Genomic DNA, 21,555 nt, shown 5'->3' on the forward strand with positions numbered 1-21,555 from the left:
AGGACCCACCCTGAGAGAGGCTAGAAGAGGATAGAGACAACCCAAACCAGAGCAGCAGGAGAGTGACTGTCATTGACACTCCAACCTCCACATCCACCATTATGGAGCCATTTATCCAGAGCAGAAGAGGGCAGAGCATGCAAGGCCTGACCCTCCTGGATGTGTGTCCTGGAGTAGCTGGACCATCAGAGCTGCTGTGCTGAAAGTGAAAATAAAGAGAAGGGTGGGAATGGTGGTAAGATTGGGTAAGGAGTGAGGAAAAGAATAAAATGCAAAGACTGGTTGGTGAATCAAGAAAATTATTTGGATTTGCCTTCAGTAAATGGGTACAGAGGTACAGGAGAATATCTAAGGCAATACTGGCCATATACTGATAGTCATTGAAGTTGCCAGTGAGTATTTACACAAGTATCTCAATCTTTGGAGTGATGTGAAAATGTCCATAATAAGGGACCAGCAGTTAGCGTAATGGCTATGTCACTGGACTCCTATGTAGTTGACCGCAGTTCGCGTCCCAGACCCAGTGGCTTAAAAAAAAAACTCACGCTGGGCGCGTGTCCATGCATGCCCAAGATCCCGAGAGGATAACGGACAAGAAGGGATTGCGGCATGGCCATCCCCTCTGAGGGGTGATTTCTTGCTTTCTGTCTCTCTGTCTCTCTCTGTTTGGCGAGTGCACGCGCCCTATAGCAGAAGCCTCTCAAAAAAAAAAAAAATGTCCATAATAAAAAGTTAAGTCAAAAGTCCATAATAAAAAGTTAAGTCAAAAGTAAAGTAACATAAGAGCAGGCTGATTTTTAAAGCTCAATTTGTCTGAGATAGTATTGGTTGGTGCCTGTAGTCCTTAAATAGCTACTGATAGTGTCCCCTTTGACTATCAAAATTGGAGACATCAAAAATAATCAAAACAGAGACCAGCAGATGGTGTAACAGTTATGTTGCAGGACTCCCACATGTTTGACCAGTTTGCCTCCTGGATCTGGTGGCTTGGAACACATACTGGGCACGTGTGCATTCATGTCGAAAATCCCAAGAGAAGAATGGAAAAGGGATTGTGATGTGGCCATCTCCCCTGGGAAGGGGGGGTGGTGTTTTCTTGCTTTCTCTCTGTTTTTCTGGTGAGCACATGCACCCTATAACAAAAAATCTCTGTTAAACAAACACACACACACGCACACACACACACACACTCTCAATTCTTATGTCAATTTGCATTAGTCTTATGATTTACTTTAGTTTTTCTTTTTTTTCTTTTTTACTTGCTATAGGAAACATATTCTTATCAGAAAGACAGAGAGAGAGAGAAAGTGAGAAAGTGTGCCTTGGGGGTATGACCGTGCCACAGTTCCTTCTCCTTCTGCCTACTCTAGGGTTTTGAGCACATACACACACAGGCCTGGCATGTTTTTTAAACTGTTGGGTTTGGGACTTGAACTGCACCGTTGGCCATGTGGGATCCAGCCACTTTAACCACTACACCACCTAGTTGACCCCTCCTTCAAGTTATTTAGTGTTTCCTCATTGTATATCCCTTTACTCTTCACTCTATCAGGCTTAAGGTCCTTCACTGCAAAGTTTATGATTTTCACTCATTTCAATATTCTTTATAACATCTGTTCTACCTCTGCACACAATAAGAAGTGGAAAATAGGGGTAGGGCTAGTGAAGTGCCTTGAATTATGGATTAATGCTACTTAAAATTGATTTTTTATTTTAATTTTTAGAAGAGAAAAAAATCTTTATTTAAAACAAACAAACAAACAAAAAACACCTGACAACCTTTTAAAGTATAGGGAGGACAGTGTTATTCTCTGCAGTTACCTGCAGGAGAATATCAAAGATTGGGCAAAGGCATTGGAATGCCTAGTATTCTAGGATTGCCAGGAAAAAATTCAATGTTTGCTCAGATATTTCTACCAACAAATTTTGAAAGAAGAGAATTTCAATACCTGGCATACAGGTTCTCCGGAAACACTCCTCCATCTTTTTCCTTATTCATTAAACAAGCATTTATGTGTTTGGAGTCTATAAAGTGCAGGGCATTGCGCCTGACTCTAGGAAAGAAAATAAAGCACAGAACCTTAAATAAATGATAACTTTAGTGTAGAAATGTGTGGCAGGAATGGGAATAAGCTTCAGGGGGTCTGTTAACATACAACAGTTTTCTCATAATATGCATTTTCCATACATTTTTGAAGGCCCCTCCTATTGTGTGTGAACGTGTGTGTGTTTTTTCTGAGAGTGTCCATAGATTTCTTTTTCACCAGTCAGCTGACTGATGAAAATGAGGCTAAGAAGCACTGAGCCTCTGCAAAAACAAAGTCAACAGACAGCTACCTCATCTTTTCCATTCTAGTTTGAAGTTGTCCTAGGTTTGCTATGTGGATGCTGATGGGGAGGACTTGTTCCAATATGAATAATAGTCTTGCCATTTTCCTGCCTAGATAACCTGGAGCCATCTGATAAATTTCCATTGCTTTATGGTAGGCACTTTATTCCACAAGGTACAAGGAGCCTACAAGAGAAAAGCAAAGTTCCTAGACAAAATTTCCAAGAATAAAGATCTCTGAATTGAGGTAAAACTCCAACTTTCTTATGTGTTCTCTGTATCTCTTGACAGGCCTTCTTTTTATGGGGTGGGAGTTGTGGATGGGAGGATGGAAAGTGGGAAGAGATAATAAAATATGAAATAGTGTGGAGATGGGTAGTAAGCTGCATGAACCTGTGTCATATTTTTCTTTTTCTTGAAGATCAGCTTGCAAGCAGGCAATAATAGAAAAATAACTAAAGAATCTTTAAGTCAGACTCAGCCTCATCATTCCTGGAAATCCAGAGACCAAACTCCTGAAAGAACATCATTCTACCAACGACACCGGGAAGTGGTGCCACTACAACTCCATGTTTTGTAACATGATTAGGCTCTTAAAGTAGAAAACAGCCTCCCTACTCACAGGATGAGTCACTCTAGCCTCAATATGACATGCTACCCGATACTCATGCTTAGTTCACTTGCATCTTTACAAAGGAAAACAGAACAATTCTAAAGAAGCTCCGCATTATCCAATGGGCTACTCTAGTTACCAACTTATATAGAGAGCCAGTTTGATGAATGACTTACCAGCAGAAGAAACAGTAATTTCCATGGCCCTTTCTGTGTAGGTAGTTTATACCACTCTATCAAAGAACACAGATTTTTAGTTGAGACCACACAGAACAAAGGGAAATAGACCTTCCCCTTTGTCTCTCAGGTGTCCAAGTTCTAGATTAGCTGCTTAGCAACCAGGATTCTTCTTCATTTCTACAGAAAGAGCAATTGGTTCTCAAAGATATCTTGCTCTGGCTCCATTTCTATACAACTTTATTTTTGAACTCAGTGTAATGGGAATTGGATAGCCTCTTTAACTCCAGCCTGTTCCCTCCTACAGGGTATATTCGTTTTTGCTTTGTAATTTTGTTTTTGCTACTACAATAGCCTAGACTGTCTAGTCACTTTTCACTGATGGACTGAATTATAGTAACTAAGGTTCATATTCCGCTTTTATTATCAGATCTTTTCTAAATAACCTAGACCACATAGATGTCCTATATCTCCCTGTATAACTATCATATTCACTAAATGTTTGCATCATAAAATTTATAACATTGCTATTTTTTGTATATATACAATTTTTTAAAATGCATCTCCTATTGGAGACTATGCTCAAAATTTTTGGTTGAGAATTTATGGTATAGTGTTTGGAATAGTATGTAATCTGTAACTTCAAGTCTACAAAAATCGTATGGGATTCTGAGATGGATATTGAACTTCAGCTGTGAAATATAGCTTTCAGGAACTAAAAGTGAAGAATTTATGCTAAGACTTCTCCCTCCAGATCCATTTCTAGATTGGTAGGGCAATAAAATTCTTTTATCATCTTATTATCTTTTTTCTTTTTTTATAGTTTTGTTTTTCTTTCCTCTTCTCTTTTCTTTTCCTTTTTCTTTTAACTTCATTCTTTGATGGCTCAGTCTCCATGAACTGAGTGTCTAGGCAGGTCTAGGTGAACAATATCCAAACATCTGATTAAGATTAAGTCAGAATATTTCTCAATTCCCACTGAATCTGAACTACAACGAGTGAAAAATGGAAGAGAAGAGAGATTGCAGATCACTTCCTCTTGCATGCCTCTGAATGCTCAGACTGAACATCAAGAATTAGGAAGAAACGCACAACCCATCTGATGACCAGAAATCACCACAGGGGCACAAGAAATTTGAGAAAGCAAGAAAATACCACTCCTCCAAAGGAAAATAATAATTCCTCTTCACCCACAGACAGTACAATAGAACTCATGGAAATGTCAGATAAATAATTTAGAATATTCATAGTGACAAATCTAACAGAGATGCAAGAGAAGAGAGAGACAATGAACTCCAGAAGACGCAGGAGAAAAGAGCTGACAATTTCTAGAAGGTGAGGAAGTTCTTGCATGATCTGAAAGAGGAAATACATATAATAAAAAAATAATCAAAAAGAGCTGTTAGAGATGAAGACCATAATGCAGGAAATCAAAACCTCCCTTGAAAGTATTAAGGGTAGACTAGATCATACAGAGGACTAAATCTCAGATGTAAAAGATAGAATCACTGGCCTAGAAAAATCCACCACGAAGACTGAAAAAACAGCCCCCCAAAATGAGAATAATATACGAAAATACTAGATACCGTTAAACGTCCAAACATTCAGATAATTAGTATCCCAGAGGGTGAAGAGACTAATAAGGGCATTGATAATCGATTCCATGAAATCCTGGAAGAAAACTTTCTAAACCAAAGATCCAGTCCCAAGAAATACAAAAATAAAACAAATAGAATCAACCCAAGAAGATCTTCTTCAAGACACATTATAGCAAGATTGACCAAAACCACAAAGACAAGATACTGAGTTTGGCAAGAGAGAAACATCAAGTTACCTACAAAGGATATCCCATCAGACTAAGAGTGAACCTCTCGTCAGAAACAATGGAAAGAGTGGGAATATATATTCAAAGTGTTAAGGGAGAAACAACTTGAGCTAAGAATACTGTACCCGGCAAGATTATCCTTCATATGGGAAGAAAAGACAAGAGCATTCTCAGATAAACAAAACCTGAAAGAATTTACCAACGCCAGACCAGATCTCCAAGAAGTTCTCAATGGAGTGCTATACCCGGAAAATTAAATTACAGACACACATAAATAGGAGTTCAAAAATTAATAAAATAACCAACTTACTCATAGGGACAAGCCCATCTGGCTGGGGCCATATGTTGTTGTGCTTGTTACCACTACTGCAGTTAAAATTTCAGGGCTAGCCTATGGATTCACCATACGCGAGTGAAGCAAGTCGCAGTGCCAGAGGACCCCAGGATGGTGAAGAGCCACCCTGAGCAGTCAACCAAGGTGACTTTACAGAGGGCCAAGACCTGACAAGGAATCTGCAACCCTACTACAGTCACTGCATGGGCTCACTGCTTTACTCACGGAGGAAGCCTGAGGACTGTGACAGATGTTATCTCTACCTTACCCCTATAATTTCCTATCCCTAGCCCTTCTCGTGGCACTAGCTGTGGTTTTTTTCTATTGGTCTGGCTACAATAGCCCCACAGAAATGGAAGTTCTGGGAAAGGCTTTTGCTAGTAATGTTATACCTCCTGGTGGTGGAAATTGTGATAGGCCTAAGGTATTTTGATTAGCTAACTGAGGCATTCTCATTCTCTCCTTCAAACAGGGATCCTAACTGTTATCTTGATCTCAACCATAATGAGAGAGCCCTCAGTGTGTTAACTGGTGTAACACCACAGTGTGGACATTACCCCTTTTTTCCGAAGGTCCCCTGGGAGAAGGGAGTCCAGATCAAGAATGGCCTATAGGCCATATACTCCTTTAATTGCAGAGATCCAGTTTTCAAACATTTAAGAACAGGTGACAAAGCTTGCCTCCATGCCAGTACTATCTGGTCTTACATCCATGGCAACGAGTCCCACTCTATGGGTCAGAGTTGAGGGAGCCATGCCTGTTACCAGTGCCCCTTAGCAGAGAGATTGACATGCTATACATCCCTAAGGGAGTATGAACTTCCATATGGAGATGGACTCTGCTTATTTCTGGGGGAAGAATGTTGTTCCTACACTAACCATCAGTAGTCCAAGACATGGCCCAGCAGCTTAGAGATTTAGTCTCCAAACAACAAGCAACAGTTGATTCTTGGGCAGGCTGCAATGGGCTCCCAGCATGGGCCCCATGGCTACTACCTCTCCAGGGGCCTCTAACAGTTGTTCTTTTGGCCCTGGCTTTCAGACCCTGTGTCCTTAATCTGATGACATGATTCATAATCTCCTGTCTTGATGCTATAAAGCACCAGATACTTGCTGCAATCCCGGGAAATTACATTTACCATCCCTCTGTTGATTGATCCTCCTAGAATATGACTGAGGAGGCTCAAGTGGGGGAATGATGTGGATGGGCCCGAAACTCACAATATCTGATGTAAATGGGCCCGGAACTCACAATAGCCCAAGGCTGGCAATTGCTAACATTTCTCATGCCTTTGTGAATTCACTGCCTCTGCCTCTCGCCCTCTGAAGTGATAAAAGCAATCTGAGACCTTGAAAAGTCAGACACCCTGTTTATCTGACCCTTTCTTCCTGAGAACAAACTTTGGGCTACATCGTCCTTATGAGCTTCTTCTTCCTAAGAGGCTTCTTCTCCCTGATAGGATACCATAGCCACTGAAAACAGCCCCTTCCCAAACTCCCCCATAAAAGACTGTGCTTGACCCCTACAGGGGGCCAGAGAGTCAAAGTGTTAACTCCTTTGTGCCCACTGGCATATTACAGAGTTATCTTTTCTCTCCAGAGTGCTGCACTTTTGTCCCTCGATGCCTGTTTTTCTGCATCAATATGGGAAGAAAAGACAAGGACGTTCTCAGATAAACAAAACCTGAAAGAATTTACCAACACCCGACCAGGTCTCCAAGAAGTTCTGAACAGAGTGCTATACCAGGAAAACTAAATATAGACACAGAAATAAGAGTTCAAAAACAACCAAGAAAATGGCCAACTTAATGGTAAGGAAAGTCTGGAGTTGAATGTTATCTTCCAGAATTTTAACAGGAAGATCACAAAGTACATGAGACTGAACTGGTTATATAGAATCTTATGCCTTTTGACTACATTACTGATTTTCTTATATGTTTTGTTTTTCAGATTTAAGAATTTTTGTTTTGTCTTGAGCTACTGATAGGTTCATGCCCCTACTATTTGAACAGAATCCTAATCTGTTCCCTGGCTTTAAGTTTTAAGCAAAGCTCTCTTAAATTTCTTTGATTTACAGGGACCAGCAGTTAGTGTAATGGCTATATTGCTGGACTCCCACGTAGTCGACCACAGTTCATGTGCAGTAGACTATGTAGCCTAAACTAGGTGCTACTTTATAGTATATTCATTCTACTCAGAGCTTCATGCCTAAATTGAGACATGTGTTCACAAATATGTATGTATCAGCTGAACTTGCTATTTAAAATAGTTACATTAGAATAAATAAGATATTTTGTTTATCAATAAAATATGGGGGGTGGGGTGGTGGAGGAATGGAAAGCAACTGTAGACACCAGACAGTGTGAGAGGAGGGTGGGAAATGGCAGGAGGTAATAAATAGGGGTATGTGTGTGTGTGTGTGTGTGTGTGTGTGTGTATATATATATATATATATATATATAAATAAAACAATAAAACAATAAATGGGAAATTATTTGTCAATGATAACATGTATGATTAAGCCACTATACAGTGTATTCTAGATGGGAAATCACATTTTGTATGCTGTAATGATCCTCAGTGAATGAATGTAAAATAAATTAATTTTTAAAATAAGTAAATAAAATAAAAAGAAAAAAGTATATTAAAATCATATGGGATTGGGGACCAACAGGTGGTATGTTGGTTAAGGTGCTGGACACTCCCACATGGCTGACTACAGTTCAAGTCCTGGACCTGGTGACTCTGTGTGTGTGTGTGTGTGTGTGTGTGTGTGTGTGTGTGTATGCCTGGTCAAATTAAAAATAAATGAATGAATAAATAAAGTTAAATAAATAATTCTTTTTAAAAATCATATGGGATAAATTAATTCAATAAAATTAATAAAATTCAATAAACTCTAATTCCAGATAGTTTTTATATAAAGGGGTTCTTATTCAGTGAACCTTGCTAATTCTTAATTTAACTGGTAAATTCAAAACTCCATGAGATAACTGTTAATTAGAAGCATTTTTAACCACAATGCCATTACATTTCCTACCAGGAAAATTCAACTATTCATGCTCGTTTTCTCAGCAGTTTTCTGAAGAGATTCCTTTTTGTAAAACATTTCATTCATTCAGGAAAAATTCAAAATACCTTAGTCTTAGGAGGGAAGACAAACAGGTTTGTCTTTAGCTGAATTCATGAGTAGAATATGCTTCTATCCCAGACAGAATTAATAATGAGGAAAGCATGTTCCAAGAAATGAGAGAATAGGTGAGCCAGCAGATGGGGTAGCGGTTGCGTCACTGGACTCCCACATGGCGGACGATGGTTCAAGTCCTAGACCTGGTGGACTGAATCTCACACCAGGTCTGTGTAAGTATGTGCCCAAGATCCTGGGAGGGGAAGAGAATGGAAGAGAAGAGATTGTGGTGTGGACATCCCCCAAGTGAGTGATTTCTCACTTTCCCTCTCTCTCACTGTCCATCCCCACCCACCCTCTCACCACCACCACCACCCCACCACCATGAGCTCACGTGCACTAAGGCAAAAACCTCTACAAAAAAAAAAGAGTAAGCAGAAGAAAGAAACTACCCAGGGAGAAAAATGACTGAGTAAAACATGTCTTTGCTGAGCTTTTGCTCAGGAAACATAAACATCCAACTTTCAGGGGGAAAAATTGAACCTTTGATATAAAAACTGGAAAACACTGGAGAGTAAGAACTTTCTAGGACTCCTTTGTTGTGATACATAATGTTTATGAACCTTTGAAGTTTTTTTTAAACAGCCAGATATACTCCCATGTTTCTCTGCTGCTAAAACAAAATTAGAGATTTTTACAGTGACATATGAGCTTTAATCTTTCTCTTTCTCTTCATCTTTATCTTCCTCTTCATCTTTATCTTCCTCTTCCTCTTTGTCTTTTTCCTGTACTCTCTTTTGCCGTTTTTGTTTCTTATAAATTATAAAGAAGCAACAAAAACATAGAGCAATCAAAGGAATAAGAAGCAATGGTGACAAGTAAGTCAAGTTTCTCCTGTATGAGTGTTCCGTTCCATTCTTAGGAGCAGGGCCACTATCAACACTTCCTCCATAGCCCTTGTACTTGCAGTAGGGAGGTGCCCACCCTTGGTTACAGTGGCAGTGCTGTTTATTATTGCAGACCCCCTTCCCGTTGCAGGTATCAGGCTGACAGGATTGGAGCAGATGAACCATACTGGTACACTTGTTCTGGATGCAGATCTTACCTGGACCACACACTGTGCCATCTTTCACATGACCAATATCAGATATGGCTATCCCTAAGTGATAATCAGTACCCCAGCAGGTAGTGTCATTGAAGTGAAATTGATGCACTGTAGAATGTTCTCTTAGATTGGGAATTATTCCTACATTTTCACACTGTACTCTTCCACACATGATATCAGGGGTCAAACATTTTACATACACTGTGCCTCCAATATCACAGTGACCAAAACGAGTTCCTTGGGTGTTGATTTGGTTGTAGCAACTCTGGGATGCACTTCTTGCATCTTGGCCAAAAATCTCTTTACACTGTATGTCATGGGTACTACATGACTTTTTATAGCAGTAGGCACTGTCAGTACAAGAGATTCCATCCTGCATATATACATCGTTTGGGCACTGATGGGATGTCCCATTGCACCACTCTGGAAGGTCACAGTCATTGGCTTGTTGTCTACATAATGTCCCCGCCGGCTTGAACTTGCAGCCTTCACAACACATCCCAAAAGCACAAGCAGCACCAGGGCTCAGAGAGCAGTTCAACAGACAACAGGGATCTTTCGCACACTGATGGATGTTTCCACAGTCGCACTCTTCTCCTTCTTCAACCACTCGGTTTCCACAGTAGTTTAGTCTAAAAATATTCCCTGATGATATAGGAGGAAAGATACACAATCCATTAATGTAAGTATTATTCCAGTAGTCGGAATAACTGCAGTTGCTGAATTTATTTGTCAACTTTCTGTAGGCATACATTACACAATACTGTAGCTCACACACACATGTTTCAGTGTCATGCAGCATCCCCAAATTATGACCAAGCTCATGTGACAAAGTAATTGCAAATGGAACTAAATGGTTGTCTTCAAACACATCAACTCCACAATTAAAAGGTTTCTGGCATATTCCTTGAACATAGGCAACACCAAGCTTTGAGACATTTACATCTCTTATAAAAAGATGTGTAGCATCGCTATGCAGCCGGGCATCAAGGTAATTATGCTTCCAAAGTGCAAAATATACTACAACATCATCTAAGTCAACATTGGTAATAATTTCATTGTTTTGAGTCCAGATCTCAATTCCAGTTAAGATTACATCAAGCTCAAAGGGGTAATAGAAAGAATCCACTATATTGATAACATTAATTACTTGGTGCTGCACTATTGACACATTACTTTGGGAGAAAAGGAATCTAATATGGTCTACAACAACTCCCAGTTCAAGAAACCGCCAGTGGGTCCACCAGTCCATATAAGAACTTTGCTTGAGAGTATTTCTAGGTGGTAATTGCAACACCAATTTGTGTGATATTTCTTCTGTTAACCCACATCTCACAGGTGGGAACTCTGTCTCATTACTGTCTATTTTATATACCAGGTGTTCAAATGTGGCAGAAAACCAAATTGGTTCCATTTCATAAACAAGGTCATTTATCTGTAGCATTCCTCGAAAGCCCCCAAAACAGGTACTGAGGACAACCAGGGACTTACGGGCCCCCTCCACATATCCATGATAATAGCAGTCATTCCCAACAAAAGGCTGGTCCTGGAGGAGGGCATGCTGATCCGTGTAGGTGAACACCGGGAGGTGTGTGGAAACCAACAGCTTCTTCACCTTCATGTGGATAATGTGTCTTTGGCCCCCAAACCGCAGGCTGTATGAGAGCCATCCTGGAGCCTTTGCACCTTTGTTCCTTCCAGTCATCTTCAAGGGGATCACCACTTCGGGGGACATGAAATGCTGAGAAGTACTGACTTGGGAGGGGCCAGAAATAAACAAAGATACCCCAATCCAGAGCAGCAGAAGACTGACCCCAATGTGTCCCAACGTGTCACCTACTGCCATTATGGAGCTCTCTTTATGGAACCATCTTTCCACAGTAGAAGAGAACACGGCATGAGGAACTGTTGGTCTGGCTCTTCCTCCTGAGCCACTCAGCATCCAGGGCTGGATCTTTACCAAGGTGTGTCCTGGCAGAGCTGGACCATCAGAGCTGTAAGTGAAAATAAAAAGAGCTAGGATGAGGTGAATAGTGTAGAAAGGCTGGGAGAGACAAAGAGGAAAGTGAGACAAAAGTGATTCTTGAATTGAAAAGGACTTAAAGCGATACAATACATGGAATTTTCTCTTGCAGATATGGGGAGGAGGAGTAAGGACTGTTCAGGGAAATAGATGGAGAGCAATGATTAATAATAGTTTTATAATTTTTGAATTAAAAATGGATAGAAAATTCATAAAGATTCACTCCATACTGTTTGCTAATCATGTAAAATTACGTGAATTTTCCATTTTAAAAGGATTATTGGCATCTGATTCAAATATTTCTCCCACCTAAAAACTTATTAGCATCCTGCACCTTCAGCAAGCATATGGACAACCCACCTAAAACTTAGCATTTTTTTCTTTCTTTAGTCATGCATTTTACTCCATCTCCCCTTTCATTTCCACTATCATGTTATTATTCCATTTTAAGCACTCAAAAAAAAAAAAAAAAAACCAGAACAAACACATGAAGGGCTCCTTAGTATTGGGAGACCTCAAATTAATGCCTTTTTTTTTTTTTAAGTTTTTGCTATAGGGCATGTGCACTCGCTGGAAAGAGACAGACAGACAGACACAGGGAGATTGAAGGAAAGTGAGAAATCACCCCCCCAGGGGGAATGGCTACATTGCAATTCCTTCTTCTACATTCTCCTCTTAGGATTTGGAGCATGTACACACACATGCTGGTGTGATTTTCAAGCCACCGGTTCTGAAACTCGAACCACAGAGTTGGCTATGTAAGCTCCAGCCACCTTAACCTCCATACCATCTGCCAGATTGTAATTTTTATTTTATTATGCATTCTTATTTTCAGAGAAGCCCTAGATATTCAAAGGAAAAAGACATGCTGATGAGGCAACAGAGAGTGGGGCAGTTTGGGTCAGGACACAGCCTATTTGCCTCCAATCACTGTAAAAAGGCAGCAGCCTTCTCCCCACACAGCACCCCTACATCATGTACTCAATCATATGTCAAAATACATTTGATCCTATTTTTCACATGGCTGGTGAGTTACCTGGATCTGTTGATTTCAACTTCAATTTTCCAAAGAAAGCTGCATTGAGGAGTTCAAGTCTGTTCATTAAAATGTTCAGAAGACCACAATTTGAGAGGACATTAAAATTTCATAACATTATGCTGAAAACATAAATGTTGGCTCTGGTAGTAGCTAATTGTGTTCATTTACTGATGTTCACTTAAAAATAATTTGCTTAACATTTGAAATCCAAAGTTAAAACAAACTTGGAAATACATTATTACCACATACTGATGGCCTGAATGTTCTAAACAACAAATGGCATCAATGGTACAGAGCCTGAATCACATCCCTAGCATTATGATGTCAAGAAAATCTGTATCCATCTGGGTAGGTTTCCAGAACTAATTGGTAGCTATCAAACACCACAAGAGGAAACCAAGATTACTAGACAAAACCTTCTAGAGAAAGCATCTGTGATAAAGGTAAAATCCTAATGATCAAGTTTCCTCTCCATGCCCCCCCTTCACACTACCTTGGTATTTGATTTAGACTTTAGAATATTAAGATGGGAATGGGTGAATTGGTGAGGAGTGTACAAGTTTTGTAGAGAGGATAATACCCTATATTAAACATTGTCAAAAATCTAACAGTTATAGAAGAAAAGTTTATTGTAAAGAATTTTGTGACAGTCTTTGTTACTAATGCTTCAGTCTAAAGACATATCCTGAGGGATAGCACATTCTCATTAATCTTGTGAACTGGTGTCATACCACGCACTCTTGACATTGTTGCAGAAAACCGGACACTAGGGAACAGAAAAATAACACTCAGAGAGATAGGAGAACTGTTTTACTATGTCGGCAGACACAGAGGAGTTAATATTCTGAATCTCCAGCCTGACTGAGAGTTAGACACAGTCTTTTATAGATGAATTGGGGAGGGGCAGTTTCAGCACACTTGGAGTATTCTATCTGAGAAGGGGTTCAGAGTCTGCCCTAATACAGAGCTGACAGAGAAGCAAAGAATCCAGCCTGCTCAAGGCCTCTGGTAGCTCAACAGTTCAGGGGAGGGGCAGCTAGCACACAGGGGAACAGAAAGCCCAAGCAGCTATCAGTCCTGGGTTACTTCAATGTTGCTCGCAAGTTCCTCCATATCAGAACAGAAGGTTCAGGCAGTTACTAGCCTTGGGTTGTTCCACATCCTCCCCTCCTCCTCAACCATACTAGAGGAGGGTCAATTAACAGGAGGGTGGTAAGCATAGCTTCCTGAGTCAGTGACAAGCAGATGATATTTGATGGCTTCAAGGGGGGAGGTTGTAAGGGTATTGTCAGGGTGCCATCTGTTGCTGTCCTCAAGCTTCTGCCATGCATAGATTGATCAGTGTCTGGAGTGACCAAAGCAAGGCTGCAGTCTCCTCAAGCTTTTGCCATGTGTAGAGCAGTCAGTCCAGGAATGGCTACAGAAGGGCTGAGGTCTTGATGTCAGGTCTTGGCCTTCTGAAAGGTCACCTTGGTTGGCTGCTCAGGATGACTTTTAATTGTCCAGGTGCCAAGGTCCTCCCAGGTACTATGGTCTGCTTCACTCATGAGTGGTGAATCCATGGGGCTAGCCCTGCAACCTTAATTGCAGTAGGAGTAACAAATACAACAACATATGGCCCCAACCAGGTGGGCTGCCGTGTTTTTGTTTTTGTTTTTGTTTTTTTCTAATTTTTAACCCACACCAAGTCCCGGGGCTCATGTTTGTATACCCAGTTTCCAAGAGGGACAGGGGCTCTTTCTAAGTTTACATGGGTTATTTTCTTTAAAGTTTTTTCCAAGGCCACCAGATCCTGAGTCAGGATTGCCTCACCCAACTGATGTATGTCAATCATTTGAGCTTTAATGACTAAAGGGATGGCTGGTCAAACAGGATCTCATAAGGGGAATAACCTTGTCTTTGGGGTGTACATTGAACTCAGAGCAGGGATAGTGGGAGGACATCCATCCAGGGGTGTCCAGTGTCCTGACAGAACTTAGCCAGGGTGGACTTGAGAAAATAGTTCGTTTTTTCAACTCTCTCAGAACTCTGAGGTTGGTAAGCAGTGTGAAACGTTCATTTTATGCTTAGGCCTTTGCTACGCCCAGTGTAACTTCTGCAATGAAAGCAGGGCCATTTGTCTGACCTGATCATAAAGAGAAGCTCAAACCGAGATATGGGTTTGACTTCCTTCAAAAGGGCTTGAGTCACCTCTGGCCTTTTCAGTTTGCATGGGAAAGGCTTCTATCCAGGCTGAGTAAGTACAAACCAGGACTAGTAAATGCTTATAGCCCCAGCGTGGAGAAGTCTGCCTCTAGCAATTCCATGGGAGTTGTCCCACTGGCTTGTATTCCAGCTGGTTAAGTTGGCCTGGCACAGATTTTGCTCCGCATGCTCACAATGATAGTAGGTGACTCAAGAAATAGTATCAACCCAGTAAGCTCTTTAGGTTAGTCTTTCTCCAGTGAATTAGTTCATAGTATTGCTTTACCAACAAATATCCCAAGGACTGGGGTATGTATATTCTTTTATCTGGCAGTCTCCATCATTCATTTTCTTCCAGAGTTGCTCCCTCTGATTTTGCCTAACAGTGTTTGTTGGGGACTTGGGGGAGGAACTTTTGGGAGACTTGTGAGTTGTACAAACCAGGTACAAACACTTTGGTTATAGCAGTTGGGGTTTGGTTGGTGGAAGTCTTGGCTGTGTGGTCTGCCATGCCCAGGGTGACAAGATCTTTCCCCCTATGGAGTCCTCTACAGTGGATGATTGTCACTTCCTCTGGCTCCTAGACTATGTCTAATAATTGACAGATTTCTTCTTTGTTTTTAACTCTTTCCTTTAGCCAAGAGGAGTCCTCTATATATATACAATGCCCCATGAGTGTGTAGGGTGGCAAAGGCATGTCATAAGTCTGTGTAGATATTTACCCTCTTATTGGCTGCCAATTTTAGGGCTTGGATTAATGCCCAGAGTTCAGCCTGCAGAGATGACCATCCTTGGGGCAGTGGCTCAGCCTCAAGCACTATGTCTTGAGAGGTAATGGAATATCCAGCGTATCAAGTTCCATCCTTCATGTAGCTGCTGCTGTCAGTAAAAAGGGTGAGGTTGGGGGCCTTCAGTGGTGTGTCTACAAGATCAAGATGTCCAGAAAAAAACTTCATTGAGGGCCTCTTCACAATTGTAGTCAGGAGGCCCCAGTGTGGCTAGGAAGCTAGCAGGTTTGAGGGTCTGCAGAGACTGGAGTTTAATTCAGGAATTTCCAGTCAATAAGCCCTGGTAGTGGGCCATTCTAAAGCTGGATACCTATTTATATCCCCTGGTGTTCATCAGGTCAGTGACTGAATGAGGGACCCCAGGCATTGATAACTTGACCTAAGGTTAACTTGTCTGCCTCTTTAATCAACTCAACAGTGGCAGCAAGGGCTCATAGGCAATGAGGCCATCTAGATGCCATTGATCTAAAATATTCTAATCTTTTAGACAGGTAGACAATGGGTCTCTCCCAGGGTCCAACAGGCTGAGTCAGAACTCTAGTGCTGTCTGGCTTTTTCATATATAAACAGATCAAATTCTCAGGTGATGTCTGGGAGTCCCAAAGCCGGTGCTTTCCTGAGGCTTGACTTAAGATCCTGGAAAGCCTGCTCTTGGAGAGGTCCCCATTCAAAGTTGGCTTCTTCTGGCCTTTTAATAGTTCATACAGCGGCTTAGCCTTTTCAGCAAAACTTGGTGTCCAAATTCTACAGAATCCTGCAGCTCCCCAGAATTCACATAGTTGCTTCCAGTTTGTGGGCTGACGCAATCCATGTATCACATGCTTTCAGTCAATGCCCAAGAGCACAATGTCCTTTAGTCAAAATGAATCCTAAGAATTGTACCTTGGTACAACAGATTTGGGCTTTCTTCATTGAGACCTTGTACCCGGCCTGAGAGAGAAGTTGGAGCAGCTCTCGAGTTCCTTCCAGCAATCTTCTCGGGTTGCTCCAGTAAGCAGAAGGTCATTGACATATTGGAATAGGGTACACCCAGTTTCCTGACCTGGAAAATTTTCTAGATCAGTAGCAAGTGCTTCCCCGGGGGCAAATATTTGCCATTCTTCCTCTCAGTTCACTGTTACAGTCAGGATTTTGGAAGGGCTGACAGACAATGCAGCCAAGCCTGAGTCAAAACTGTTTAGTGCTCTGAGTTTAGTCAATAGGTCTCTTCCCAGCAATGAGACTGGGCAATCAAGCAGGTACAGGACCTTGTGAGTAACCAGGTTCCCTCCCACAGCTGGCAGCTTCTCACCTGTAAAAAGGGCTGAGTTTTGGTGTTTCTAGTGGGCCTCATGATGGTGGCTTTTTGGCCTGACAGGGGGACCAAGAGCTGGATGACAACAGAGTGTTCACCTCCAGTATCTATCATGAATTTCATTGGGTGCCCCCCCCTTTTGATATTGACCAGAGGCTCCTGGGGGCCCAGGATCATGGAGTCTTGTTGGTCCTATTCTGATTCCATTATGGCCAGGAGGTCCCTTGGGGATTCTGGGTGGAAGATCTTGAGGATCCTCAGTGGAGTTTTGGTCATTCTCCCTTGGTTTATCTTCCGCTTGGGGCATTCACCTTTTCGGTGTCCATCCTCTTTGCAGTATGCACATTGGGTTGGTCTGAATCTGGGGCAGCCAGTTTTTGGCCCCTCTCTGGACGTGGTGGGGCCTCCAATTTGCCTCCAGTTGTCTTAGCAATCTCCAGGAGCTCGGTGGTACTCAGCAAAGCCTTCCTGCTTCTTGGAGGCAGGGGCCAATTGGGCAACAAAGGCAGCATTAATCATTTGCTGGCTTTCTGAGCTCAGGGTCAAATGGAGTATAGATTCAGTATGGCTCAAAGAGCTTCTCATAAAATTGCCCCAGTGGCTCATCCACCTTCTGAATTATTTCTGAGTTTTTTGCCTTGTTTGTAGGTTTCTTTTGCACTGGCTTTCATTCCCTGAGCCTGTGCTGGCTCCTCAGGTTGTTCTTTAGGCCCTGGAGAAACAGATAGCAGTGAAGTCTCAATTGCCAGTTCAGCAACTGAGACATATGGGGGAGGAGCCACTAATGGCTCCTCTACTAGGAGGGCCTGCAGGATTGAAGCTGTAGGTTTAGTCAGAGGTAGGTGTGGTAGGGAGATATAAAGTTTCCTCCGGCAGCCATCCCACTTTTAAAAGAAGGCCATTCAATCTCACAGAGGGCTCTTAACCTCTCTGGTTAATTTAACTCCTAATCACCAGAGAAGCCCTTTTTAAAATTAGTCAGCATACAGTCCAGCATAGTAGGCTTGGAAGACTTGGACTGAGGTTTTCCCATCATATCCTAAATATCTCTGACCTCTCCATTTATCAAAAGCCTGAACTTCCTAGAACGTTCAGGAGATCACTACTTGGAGGAAGCTTTTGAGTAGATGATAAATGCTGCCAAATGATGCTCCGTTGATGTGATTTTGAATCAAAAGTCAAATTTAAATTATTTAATTTGAACATGGTTAGGTGGAGTAATTTGGCAGCACCAGTTCCCCACTTCTTTGTCTTATATAAGTTGTTAGAGTTTGTTTTATATTTTGATGCATATTTTACAAGCAAACAAAAGCTGTTCAACAAATTTCCCAAAATAGAACAAAACATTCTTATTGATAACAGTTTAAGATTTTAATAATTTGTAAAAACCTTTAGAAGGCAGAAACAGAAACCTCAAAGCAACTGCCCATGAACAGAAAGTCCTGAGCATCCTAGGGATGAGAAAGGATTAACTCAGTGTCTGTCCGCACTAAACAGAGTTGTTATGCTGTTATCAGGGCTACAAAGTCATTAAGAGTTGTTAAGTTGTGATGGGGACTGAGGTACAAGATCACCACAGGCTGTAAGTTTCCTTCAAAACCTTTTGACAATCCACATTAGCATATTCAAAGGCCAGTTGCTTCAACAATGCCTCAGCTGCATCTACATTCTCTACTTGCCTTTGCAAAGATTTTTGCAACCTATCTATAAAAGCATCACAGTTGGGAGAGATTCATGCCCCAACTACTGGGGGGGCAAAATCTATGACCTGACATTCATTACTCTGCCTATCCACCTCTATACGGAAAACCCTCCCATCAGCCTTCGTGTCCCCCTCCTGTGAATGGTGTCTCAAGCAGACAAAAGGGTGGGTGCCCCCTAGAGGGGACCAATCAAGATTGTCTGGCCTTGTCCCTGGCAGGCTTTGTATAGTTCTTTGACAATAAGCAATCAGATATAGAACCTCCACCTGATTGAATGTGTAGAGAGGGACTGGGTCCCCCAGTGTCAATTTTGCCATTTAGCCTTTATGGAACTACCATGGAAATGCAGCAACAGACCCAATCATGCTCCATAGTGAGACACCATAGAGCCACAAACACTTACTCATCACACTCACATTCATTCAGGGCTATACATTCCCTCCCCAAACCAGCCATAAACCAGATGAGCTCTAACTGCCAGTCCTGCAATTGAAGGAGACAGATTGGGTCTCCTCTTCTACTCAGTCTGAGTAGGTCTGTCTGACTAGGGCTGTACAGATCACTGAGGGCTTACCAGATTACCAGAGTTGACCACGGTTGACGCATCAGGGTCCAGGAGTTGGTCCTTCTCTCCAGAGTCCAATAATCCAGAAACACTCAACCTCGGGGCGGGCACCCCAGCTGAGGGATCCTGTTAAACAAGATAGAGGTAAGCCTATCTCTCCACACTGTAGTGTCCATCCCGAGGGTGGGTGGTGCCCTAGGATCAGTGGTTCAAAGGGGCAGTCTGATTCCACTTCCTGGCCAATGTGCCAAAATGTTGCAGAAAACCAGACACCAAGGAACAGAAAAACAGCACTCAGAGAGAAAGAATTGTTTTATTGTGCTGGCAGGCATAGAGGAGTTAATATCTGAATCTCCAGCCCTGGCTGAGAGTTGGACAGTTTTTTATAGGTGAATTGGGTAGGGGCAGTTCCGGCACACTTGGAGTATCCTATCAGGGAAGAGGCTCAGTGTCTGCCCTAACACAGAACTGACAGAGAAGCAGGGAATCCAGCCTGCTCAAGGCCTCTGGCCACTCAGCAGTTCAGGGGAGGGGCAGATAACTCGTGGGGGAACAGAAATCCTAGACAGCTGTCAGCCCTGGGTTGCCTCAAGGTTGCTCACAAGTTCCTCCATATCAGAACGGAATGTTCAGGTAGTTACCAGCCTTGGGTTGTTCCACATCAACATTACTGAAATGTCATCCATTGAGAATTTTAAAAGCATTTTAAAATTTTTTTATATTCAATTACTGTGTATCATTACATCATGCCAAATGTCCATACAAACCAGTTATTAACTCTTTTTTCTATTTTAAGCAGCTATTTCAATTCCCCCAAACACTCAATTTACCATTACTTCACTCACTCTCAGTCCTGGTCTAATTCGATCTTTTTAAAATTCAGGTCACAAGCCATACTGAGGCATGAAATAAATGCAATTCGTCACAAATAAATGAAGCACAAAAGAGAATAAATATCAGAGAACTTCACAGAAATCAATGTCATTTGCACCATTTCCTTGTAAGAGCTAGGCAATAATGCCCATTTTTGTCATTTCTGTTCAGTATGGTACTGAAATTCCTAGCTGTAACAATTTGACAATAAACAGAAGATTGAATACAGATGGACAAAAGGCATCCAAATTAGAAGAGAAATAAAAATTATCCCTGTACTATGGTTTGAGTGTATTCCTCAAAATGTTATGTGTTGGAATTTGATTGTATTTTGAAGGTATTAAGAGGAGATTTAATCTGATTATGGTGAAGAACAGGACTTTGAGAAGAGATTGGGCATGGTGGTAGGGCCCCATGATTGCATCCTAGTGGGTTTATGAGGAGAGGAATGAAATGGGCACAGACATGCTTTGTTCTGCTCCAATGTGCTTCTGCCCTCTGCCATGTTTTGATGTAGCCAGAAGACCTTCATCAGATATCATACCTCAACCTGGGACTTCCAAACTCTAGCTGAATAAACCTCTATTTTTATAAATTACTCAGACTTGGGCATTTTCTGTTTTTAGCAACAGAATGAACTAGAACAGAAAACTGTCACCAAGTAGAGGGGTTGTTAGCTAATAAGAAATACTGAGACTGTGGACAAGACTTTGGAACTGAGTAATGGGCAGAGGTTGGAAGAAAGAAGAGTAGTAGGCTAGAAAAAGCCTACAAGGCATTAAAGGGCAATTCTGGTGGAGGGTCAGAAGACATGAAGACCAGAGAGGGACCAGTAGATGGCATAATTGCTAGACTCCCACAGTCGGCCATGGTTTGAGTCTGAGACCCAGGGGCTTGAAACTCACCAGGTGTATGTATATGCCCAAAATCCCAAGAGGACAAATGGAGAAGTTATTGCATTGTGGCCATCCCCCCAGGGGGTGATTTCTTGCCTTCTGTCTCTCCAGTGAGCACATGTACCCTATAGCAAAAATCTCTAAAATAATAATAATAATAATAATAATAATTAATTAATTAATTAAACAGAGAAACTTAGGAACTTCTTAGAGAGTAGTTAAGTGATTGTGACCAGAGTCCTGATAGAAATATAGACAGCAAAAGCTATTAGATAAGGGCTCAGAAAAAAATCAGGACTATCTTACTGGAAATTGGAGAAAATTCATCCATGTTACACTGTCACAAAGAATTTGACTGCATTGAGGAAAGCCAAATTTAAGAGTGTTGAATACCTAGCAAATGAAACTTATAAGCAAAATGTAGAAGGAACTGCATGGTCACTTCTAAGAGCTTACACTTAAGTGAAACAGGAACAAAAGGAGTTAATGATAAAATTGAACACTGGAAAGGGAAGCAAGGAAGAAATATTTGGAAATTTTGCAGTCTGGCCATGTGGCAAATGAAATATCTTGTTTGTGGTCCAGTCTAGATGATGTGATCTGGACTGCAATGCCAAAAGCTACCACCAGCCACTAGTTTAAATCCCCCACCCCTCAACCTGAAATATGCCGGGCATGTAGA

The 21,555-nt window shown here is 41.6% G+C and overlaps 1 protein-coding gene and 1 long non-coding RNA gene across 2 annotated transcripts; both read right to left on the bottom strand.

The window, feature by feature from the left end:
• Positions 1-24: 24 nt before the first annotated feature.
• LOC102468613 (uncharacterized) lies at positions 25-3,204 on the bottom strand. Its single transcript, XR_337317.1, has 3 exons — positions 3,119-3,204; positions 1,950-2,054; positions 25-199 (listed from the first exon to the last, which is right to left on the bottom strand). It is a non-coding gene; the product is annotated as an uncharacterized LOC102468613 (long non-coding RNA).
• Positions 3,205-9,073: 5,869 nt separating this feature from the next.
• Positions 9,074-12,767, bottom strand: LOC102468895 (disintegrin and metalloproteinase domain-containing protein 20). Its single transcript, XM_006167957.2, has 2 exons — positions 12,568-12,767; positions 9,074-11,502 (listed from the first exon to the last, which is right to left on the bottom strand). The coding sequence occupies exon 2, from the start codon at positions 11,448-11,450 to the stop codon at positions 9,117-9,119; it is 2,334 nt and encodes a 777-aa protein (XP_006168019.1). The 5' UTR covers positions 11,451-11,502; positions 12,568-12,767; the 3' UTR covers positions 9,074-9,116.
• Positions 12,768-21,555: the final 8,788 nt, after the last annotated feature.

Source organism: Tupaia chinensis, unplaced genomic scaffold, assembly GCF_000334495.1.
Source record: "Tupaia chinensis unplaced genomic scaffold, TupChi_1.0 Scaffold145367_1, whole genome shotgun sequence".
Taxonomy (NCBI): Eukaryota; Metazoa; Chordata; class Mammalia; order Scandentia; family Tupaiidae; genus Tupaia; species Tupaia belangeri.